The following is an 8481-nucleotide window of genomic DNA, read 5'->3' as shown; positions in this document are numbered from 1 at the left end:
GCTGTTAGGGGGAGGACTGCTTGTGTAAATTGACTGAGTGGCTCCTCGTGCCTTTCAGAACAGCACACAAAGGTTATTAAACGCTCTGGCCCAAAACATACTGCTACATCTCAAGTATTTCTTTATTGTAATCCCAATAGTCAACAATACAAGGTGAAGTCGTATCTGCACTTACGAAACAGTTAATGCACTGTCTAAACTTTAATATTGTTTTTTAATTATTCATATTTTTTTATTAATATACCTAATCATAGTTTAATCTGTGTAGGAAAACGGAGAATGTTAAATTGTATGGTAATATACATGAGCCAGGCTTTTGACATCAGGCACAATGACAGGCTTGGTTGAAGCGGTCTCTTTACGTGGCTCTGGTTGAAGCTATATGTTGAAGAAGGAGGTCAGTAAGTTTGTACACCATAGTGATGGTTGTGTGGGGGGAGGATTGTAAAGACCTACTTTGTTACTCACGCAACACACATACAAGAGTTTCTCTCTTGTGAATCTAAAGATACCAAACTAAATCTGATTTTCTTTTTTGTTGCAGTGAAAAAATAATTTGTTGTTATATTAGATTACATAAGGACTGGGTAGATGGGGTGTATTTTTGATGATTTGATATGTTTTGTTTGTTGGGGACGGTTCATTGGGTTCACACAGTTCACTGGATTATGTATGAGGTAGAAAACCTCAACGTGTAGAATCTTGTTCTCTTGGTAAGGCCTACTCAGGAGGAATCCTACTCATATATGGGGGTCAGATGGCTGAGCGGTTAGGGAATCGGGCTATTAATCAGAAGGTTGCCGGTTCAATCCCTGGCTGTGCATAATGACGTTGTGTCCTTTGGCAAGGCACTTCACCCTACTTGCCTTGGGGGGAATGTCCCTGTACTTACTGTAAGTCGCTCTGGATAAGAGCGTCTGCTAAATGACTAAATGTAAATATAATGCCTAGGATTGATAACTAGAACTGAGTTAGCTGGTTTTTAACAGTAAAGGAATTGATGTCATGTAAAATAGTGATAATAGTCTAGGGCTGTTTTATGAGAAATTCTAAATAAATGTCTTTGAACTGAAAGTAAAGATTGTTTTATCATTAGTAATCAGACTGTGTTGATAACCTGTTATGTGGACCTGTTCATTTAGCATTCATTTTGTGTTTCAGCTATATCAAGAAAATAATCAAGGTGTGGGGTCACGAGCTATACGGTTTATTACAGCTGTGTCTCCTTCACAGGGGCGGTGGTTTCGCCGACCCCGCACGTGAGGAAATAGGTATTCGGTATTGGCCCGCTGTGTGAGTCTGAAAGTAGAATCCTGGATTGGTGAGCTGGCCTATTGATGAATCCACATGAACTGAATCGTTGATTATTGAGTGTTAGGCTAGATAAATAGTTCGGACAATTACATGACATTCGACAAATGTGTACAATGATGATACACATTTGTTTGTACAATAAATTCACAGAGCATTGTGCACTTGTGCGGGTAACATATCTATGTTCTGATGACGCCACCGTAGCGTCTCTGCTCTCAGCCGTAGTACACACACGAGCGCCACATGTATGGGCAGGACTCTGAGAGCCTGAGGAAACCACCAATCAACGACAAGTATTGCAGTAACGGGCTGAATAGGTTGTCCAGTAGCATGCGTTTCTGTCAGTCAAGCAGCCAATGACTGGCCGAATATGGCACGCACAACTCGCGGTCACGTGTAACCATGCACATGTTGACGCTCGTAAACCGTGGATGGAACGAGCTCGTGAAGAGACAAGCCAATGAGCAGCCGGGTTGTGTGTGAGGGGATACTGGTCCCGATCCCGGAGGTTGGAGAGTGTGGACGGTATTATCGTTACAAGAACGGAAAGGGACGTTACAACATTTCTGGTAACTGCAGATGATTTAACTGCTGGGGTTTTTGAAGAAGTGTCATAGGTGAGTAACAGACTATTACTTTTTGAAATCGGCTAGACTACACAGGAATGTGCTTTGTTACATTGGACAAATCCAGTGGGATTCCTAATGATTTGTTATTCGTCTAAATCGAATATAGGCCTACATTCAAACCACTTATCTGATTTTAAAAACTACAAATCTTATCTTGCCTGTATCGTATCTGTATATAGCCTACATGTAATTATGTAGTATCGTAGTTTCGACATTGTTGCACTGTGTCTGGTTCCTTAGTGGGCTCCTAACCGCTGAAATACGGTTAGAACTGGGATCTTCTGGTTCTTTATTATCTGCTGTACAAAAATATAATATAAACAACGCAGAATGCGTTTAATAATCTGAACTGAAGCAAAGGCATAACATGAAAAGGAGTGAGGGAAAAAAAACGAACAACACTAGTGAATGCCAGCGGTAGATTTTGACACTACCAGTTCAAGAGGAAGTGATCGTAGCAGTGTTCAAATCTCCGGCTGCCAGCCCTATACTCTCCTAGAGAAACAGCGATTAGACATCATGCTCCAAGAAAACACTAGTCTGAGGACAGTTGTGTTGTTGTTACTCTGTGGACCTGGTAAATCAGTGCGTTCTGTCCCACCGAAACTCAAACAGGAGTGGATCAATACCAGTGTGTGTGTGTGTGTGTGTGTGTGTGTGTGTGTGTGTGTGTGTGTGTGTGTGTACACATGGCAGGAAAGGTCCCGTTATGTTTGCAGTTTATCGCCTGTGTGTATGCATAGACATCTGTACCCAGCGTCCTGGCTAGATAAACAATCTGTGTCTTTGTGTGTACAGGACAGGTATGGCTTCCCAGTGTGTTAGATCGTAGCGTAGCAGGGCAGCATGGCCTCCCTCTGGATGAGTGCTTGGAGGGGTGGGGAGAGGCGTCGGAAAGGAGAATAAGAGATGCAGGGTTTACAGAAATACTGAGGGGAAAGAGGGGGGCGAGTGTGGTTCAGAGGGGAGGGTGGAGAGAACGAGACAGAGGGGAGGGGCTACAGGACGCCTGAGGCGGAGGAAGAGAGAGAGAGAGAGAGAGAGAGAGAGTGCAATTGAGCAAAAGAGCAAGTAAGAGTTAAAGAGAGAATGAATGAGTGTGAGAGAGAGAGACTGCCTGTCGTTTTTTCCAATTCACTCCTGCTTACTCTACAAACACCCTTCCCCCTCATGTTTTACTTTCAGCCTCCCGCCTGCTCTCCTCAGTGGAAGCCAGACATGCTCCACCACTGTGCCCACTCCCTACCCCCCATCCCAGTGATACTCTGCACCACGTTAAACTAGGCCACTGCCTCATCCACCATTTTGAATTGGGCGTTTTCATTTGGGGATGAGGGTGTTTTTGTCTCCCTCTCTCTCTCTCCCTCTTCCTCTCTCTCTCTCTCTCTCTATCTCTCTCCCTCTCTCTCTCTCTCTCTCTCTCTCTCTCTCTCTCTCTCTCTCTCTCTGTGTACCATGTACAGTAAATAAACTCTCTTTAATGCAGTGTCATCATTCTAACTGTGTGCCTGTAGGGATGCAGTCACAAGGAAGCACTTCCAGCCAGCCTTCCTTTGATTCGCTGAGCTCCAGCGACAGTTTCCTGTTCAGCGACTCGGAGCAGGCGGAAGATGACGCAGACGTCTTTCTGACGGAGCGCTCCCACGCCGTCGCCCTGGGCGACGTGGGCGGGGCCACGGAGGAGGAGGCCGATAGGCTGGGCCGGCCCGGGTCACAGTGGGCGTGCGACGGCTTCGCCGGCCACGCGGAGGTCAAGGGCTTCCAGGGGTCGGAGGTCACGAAACCCAAGGATGAGGAGAGGGAGAAGGAGAAGACAGAGGGAGACCAGGTCTTCACTCAGAAGGTGGGATAGTCAGAGTGGAGGAGAAGGGGAGGGGTGTGGTCTGTGTGTTTAGACAGCAGGGTACAGGTGGAGGAGAGGGGTGTGGTCTGTGTGTTTAGACAGCAGGGTACAGGTGGAGGAGAGGGGTGTGGTCTGTGGTCTGTGTGTTTAGACAGCAGGGTACAGGTGGAGGAGAGGGGTGTGGTCTGTGTGTTTAGACAGCAGTGTACAGGTGGAGGAGAGGGGTGTGGTCTGTGTGTTTAGACAGCAGGGTACAGGTGGAGGAGAGGGGTGTGGTCTGTGTGTTTAGACAGCAGGGTACAGGTGGAGGAGAGGGGTGTGGTCTGTGTGTTTAGACAGCAGTGTACAGGTGGAGGAGAGGGGTGTGGTCTGTGTGTTTAGACAGCAGTGTACAGGTGGAGGAGAGGGCTGTGGTCTGTGTGTTTAGACAGCAGTGTACAGGTGGAGGAGAGGGGTGTGGTCTGTGTGTTTAGACAGCAGGCTACAGGTGGAGGAGAGGGGTGTGGTCTGTGTGTTTAGACAGCAGTGTACAGGTGGAGGAGAGGGGTGTGGTCTGTGTGTTTAGACTCTGTTCTTCTTCTCTGCTTCAGTGTGCGGAGCTGCAAGGCTTCGTCAGACCGCTGCTGGAGTTGCTGCACGGACTGAAGAGAGGACGCTTCGATCGTGGTGGGCTCCGCGTGTGTCTGTGCAGTGTGTGTGTGTGTTTTTGTGTGTTTGATTCAGGCAAAAATATTCAGTATATGTGACTCAGTTGTATCACTTTGATTGACAGGTCTGAGTAGTTTCCAGCAGAGCGTTGCTATGGACAGAATCCAGAGGATCGTAGGGGTTCTACGGAGACCAAATGGCGGGTAAGAACCACTCCACCTCCCCCTCCCCTCTCCTCCCCTCCCCTCTCCTCCACCTCCCCCTCCCCTCTCCTCCTCCTCCTCCCCTCCACCTCCCCCTCCCCTCTCCTCCCCCTCCCCCTCCCCCTCCCCTCCCCTCCCCTCCCCTCCCCTCCCCTCTCCTCTCCTCCACCTCCCCCCTCTCCTCCTGAGACCCTCTAACCTCTGTGGCATTCATCTCTCTCTCTCTGCAGGGAGAAGCACCTGAACACCCTGCTGCAGGTGGAAATGATGTTGAAGCTGTGGTTTCCACACGTGTCCCCCCGAGCCCCCCCGCCCCCCGCCGTCTCGGCCCCCCCTGAGCGATCCCCCACACCAGGGGCTTCCAGCTGCACCCCCTCACACAAGCACAGGGACCAGCGGCACATTCCAGTCAAGGTCAGTGGACTGCTGTTGCTCCATGTTTACGCTGACAAAACTGTTGAAAACAGACAAAGGTTTTGGACACTTACCCTGTTTTCCTGTCTCTCTCTCCCCCTCTCTCTCCCCCTCTCTCTCCCCCTCTTTAAACCCCCTCTCTCTCCCCTCTCTTTCCCCCTCTTTAAACCCCCTCTCTCTCCCCCTCTCTCCCCCCCCCTCTTTCTCCCCCTCTTTAAACCCCCTCTCTCCCCCCTCTCTCTCCCCCTCTCTTTCCCCCTCTTTAAACCCCCTCTCTCCCCCCTCTCTCTCCCCCTCTCTCTCCCCCTCTTTAAACCCCCTCTCTCTCCCCCTCTCTCCCCCCCCTCTTTCTCCCCCTCTTTAAACCCCCTCTCTCTCCCCCTCTCTTTCCCCCTCTCTTTCCCCCTCTTTAAACCCCCTCTCTCTCCCCCTCTCTCTCCCCCTCTTTAAACCCCCTCTCTCCCCCCTCTCTCTCCCCCTCTCTTTCCCCCTCCTTAAACCCCCTCTCTCTCCCCCTCTCTCCCCCCCCCTCTTTCTCCCCCTCTTTAAACCCCCTCTCTCCCCCCTCTCTCCCCCCCCTCTCTCCCCCCCTCTCTCCCCCCCCTCTCTCCCCCCCCTCTCCCCCCCCTCTTTCTCCCCCTCTTTCTCCCCCTCTTTAAACCCCCTCTCTCCCCCCTCTCTCTCCCCCTCTTTAAACCCCCTCTCTCTCCCCCTCTCTCTCCCCCTCTTTAAACCCCCTCTCTCTCCCCCCCTCTCTCCCCCTCTTTAAACCCCCTCTCTCTCCCCCTCTTTAAACCCCCTCTCTCTCCCCTTCTCTCCCCCTCTCTCTCCCCTTCTCTCCCCCCCTCTTTCTCCCTCCCCTCGCTCCTCCAGAAACGCAGACTCAGCTGGCCGGAGTCCGAGCCCGCCGCCCCTCCCCCCGCCCTCCGTAAACAACCCCGCCCCAGCGGAGGAGAGGACGGAGAAGAGGACGGAGGAGGGCAGGGGGAGGAGGAAGAGGAGCGCCCCGCTCTCCCCTGGGCTGGTGGGGGGCTCCAGGGGGGGCTCCAGACCGCGCACAACCTCTCCAGCGCCAGCCGGCAGGGGAACAACAGGAAGGAGAAGGAGGATGAGAGCCGAGAAAGAGAGGGAGAAAGAGAGGGAGAAAGAGAGGGAGAAACGTCCTGCTTCAAAGCCAGCGGCTGGTCTGAGCCCAGCCTGACCTGGGTCCACCTGGCGCCCATCTTCTCCCCCACTAAACCCTGCTCCTCTCACAGGGGCAAACCCAGAGACCAGAAGGGAACACAGACGGTCCCTGCCCTCCCCCCGTCCACCAGCAGGGGCAGTCCAGCGACACAAGACTGCTCCATCTCGTCCACCACACCTTACAACGATTCCCAAAACCAGCAGCAGCCAATGGGGTGCCACATCCAGCCTGTTGCCAGGCAGCAGGCAGAGAGCATGACCTCAGAGAGCTGTCAGGGACGCAGCCAGCCGTCTGCGGTCACAGTCAAGCCTTCGAGCCGGCCCGCCCCCAAGACCACAGTCTGCTCCGCCCCCTGTGAGACCTAACGCACTGAGCATGCCCAGAAGGAGCAGGCTGGCGTGACTATGCCCACACCAAAGCTGCTGTGAGGAGGAGAGAGGAGGATGGAGGGGTTACAGGTGTACTGTGAAGTTGTTCATAGTTCCTAAAAGGATGGACAGGATGTTTTGTATGAAACATTTGGTGAAACTGAGTTAGGATTATGAGTCCATGTTAATACAATCTGTGTTGATAATCACAATTTATTAAGAATATAAATATTCTGAGCATAATGAATCACCTTGCAGGAGAACAGGAAAGGTTAGCAGCTCCTGCTTAAAGAGTCCGTTTGTTTAACTGGCTTCAATAAATGGAAAATAAAACATCCAGAATGCTCCCTAAAACAAACAGGGTCATTGATGTTTGGGGCGTGGTTGCTAGGGAAGTGGGGGGCGTGGTTGCTAGGGAAGTGGGGGGCGTGGTTGCTAGGGAAGTGGGGGGTGTTTCAGACAGAATAAGAATCTCCTCCTGGAATCAATGGAATCAATGTTTACCGCTCCTTAGATGTGGTCTCTCCACCGAAGCTGACTACTTCAGAGCTACAGCCAGGGTTAGGGTGTGTGTGGTGATCAGAGCTACAGCCAGGGTTAGGGTGTGTGTGGTGATCAGAGCTACAGCCAGGGTTAGGGTGTGTGTGGTGATCAGAGCTACAGCCAGGGTTAGGGTGTGTGTGGTGATCAGAGCTACAGCCAGGGTTAGGGTGTGTGTGGTGATCAGAGCTACAGCCAGGGTTAGGGTGTGTGTGGTGATCAGAGCTACAGCCAGGGTTAGGGTGTGTGTGGTGATCAGAGCTACAGCCAGGGTTAGGGTGTGTGTGGTGATCAGAGCTACAGCCAGGGTTAGGGTGTGTGTGGTGATCAGAGCTACAGCCAGGGTTAGGGTGTGTGTGGTGATCAGAGCTACAGCCAGGGTTAGGGTGTGTGTGGTGATCAGAGCTACAGCCAGGGTTAGGGTGTGTGTGGTGATCAGAGCTACAGCCAGGGTTAGGGTGTGTGTGGTGATCAGAGAGACCCTCCGGCCTGGGACAGCCTGGCTCTGTTCCCGAGGAGCGACGCTCCGACATCGTCATGCCAACACATCAGTGTGACATCACCGCCTGTGACAGGAAGTAGATGCAGTGGCAGTGACAACGACAAGACGAGTCATGAATGAAACGTCTTCAAGTGATTTGAAGAAGTCTTGTACAGAACACAGTGTGTGTGTGTGCGTCAAAGAGACTGAGAGTCTCTTGACACCACACACAGACACACACACACAAAGGATCAATGATGTCATCAACCCAGAATGTAAACCGAGACCTGCTTTGGGACCTGGCTGACAGATTTGTGACAAAGGAACAAGGGATGTGACATCACAAAGAACACTGGCGACAGGAAGTCACAGATCTATTGAATCAGTTGCTGTGGATAAAAATGAATCATAAAAACAGACCTAGACATCGGCAGGTTTCCAGCGGTCACCAGTGGGCAGGGTAAACAGTACTGCGCTGTGGTCAGGGCTGGCTTCATCATACACACACGACCAGCCAGAGAGACAACAACCACTCACAGACAGGAAGGCCCACAGTTTAATTTATTTCATTTGTATTGTTGATTTTGATGCTGCATTTATTTATTTGTTTGTATTTATTCGAAAAGGCAGCTGATGTTCTCTCTGTGCACATGTCATTGTTTGGCTTGTGGCTCTGAGAGGTGGCAGGGGACAATGCTGTAGTGGTTAGTTTGTGGTCTTTATCACTAACAAGGGAAAACAGAAGGGTACAAAAATGTATGAATAGACTATCGGACTACTGTGCCTTTACCAAACAGAATATGTACAGAAAAGCATTTATTGCTTTCAACGCATTTTCTATTGTGATTGTTTGCC

The 8481-nt window shown here is 51.0% G+C and overlaps 1 protein-coding gene across 1 annotated transcript; it reads left to right on the top strand.

Moving 5' to 3' along the window:
• Positions 1 to 1389: 1389 nt before the first annotated feature.
• Positions 1390 to 7005, top strand: LOC134023675 (circadian-associated transcriptional repressor-like). Its single transcript, XM_062465965.1, has 6 exons — positions 1390 to 1931; positions 3458 to 3786; positions 4377 to 4452; positions 4559 to 4637; positions 4868 to 5051; positions 5925 to 7005. The coding sequence occupies exons 2-6, from the start codon at positions 3460 to 3462 to the stop codon at positions 6600 to 6602; spliced, it is 1344 nt and encodes a 447-aa protein (XP_062321949.1). The 5' UTR covers positions 1390 to 1931; positions 3458 to 3459; the 3' UTR covers positions 6603 to 7005.
• Positions 7006 to 8481: the final 1476 nt, after the last annotated feature.

The sequence above is a fragment of the Osmerus eperlanus genome, chromosome 7, assembly GCF_963692335.1.
Source record: "Osmerus eperlanus chromosome 7, fOsmEpe2.1, whole genome shotgun sequence".
NCBI classification, from domain to species: domain Eukaryota; kingdom Metazoa; phylum Chordata; class Actinopteri; order Osmeriformes; family Osmeridae; genus Osmerus; species Osmerus eperlanus.
Note: the sequence above shows the minus strand (reverse complement) of the source record. Positions and strands in the feature narration are given on the sequence as shown.

Coding starts and splice junctions, on each gene's coding strand:
- LOC134023675 (XM_062465965.1), top strand. CDS start 3,460: ATGCAGTCACAAGGAAGCACTTCCAGCCAGCCTTCCTTTGATTCGCTG. Junction 4,638..4,867: donor CTACGGAGACCAAATGGCGG/GTAAGAACCACT, acceptor CTCTCTCTGCAG/GGAGAAGCACCTGAACACCC. Junction 5,052..5,924: donor AGCGGCACATTCCAGTCAAG/GTCAGTGGACTG, acceptor TCGCTCCTCCAG/AAACGCAGACTCAGCTGGCC.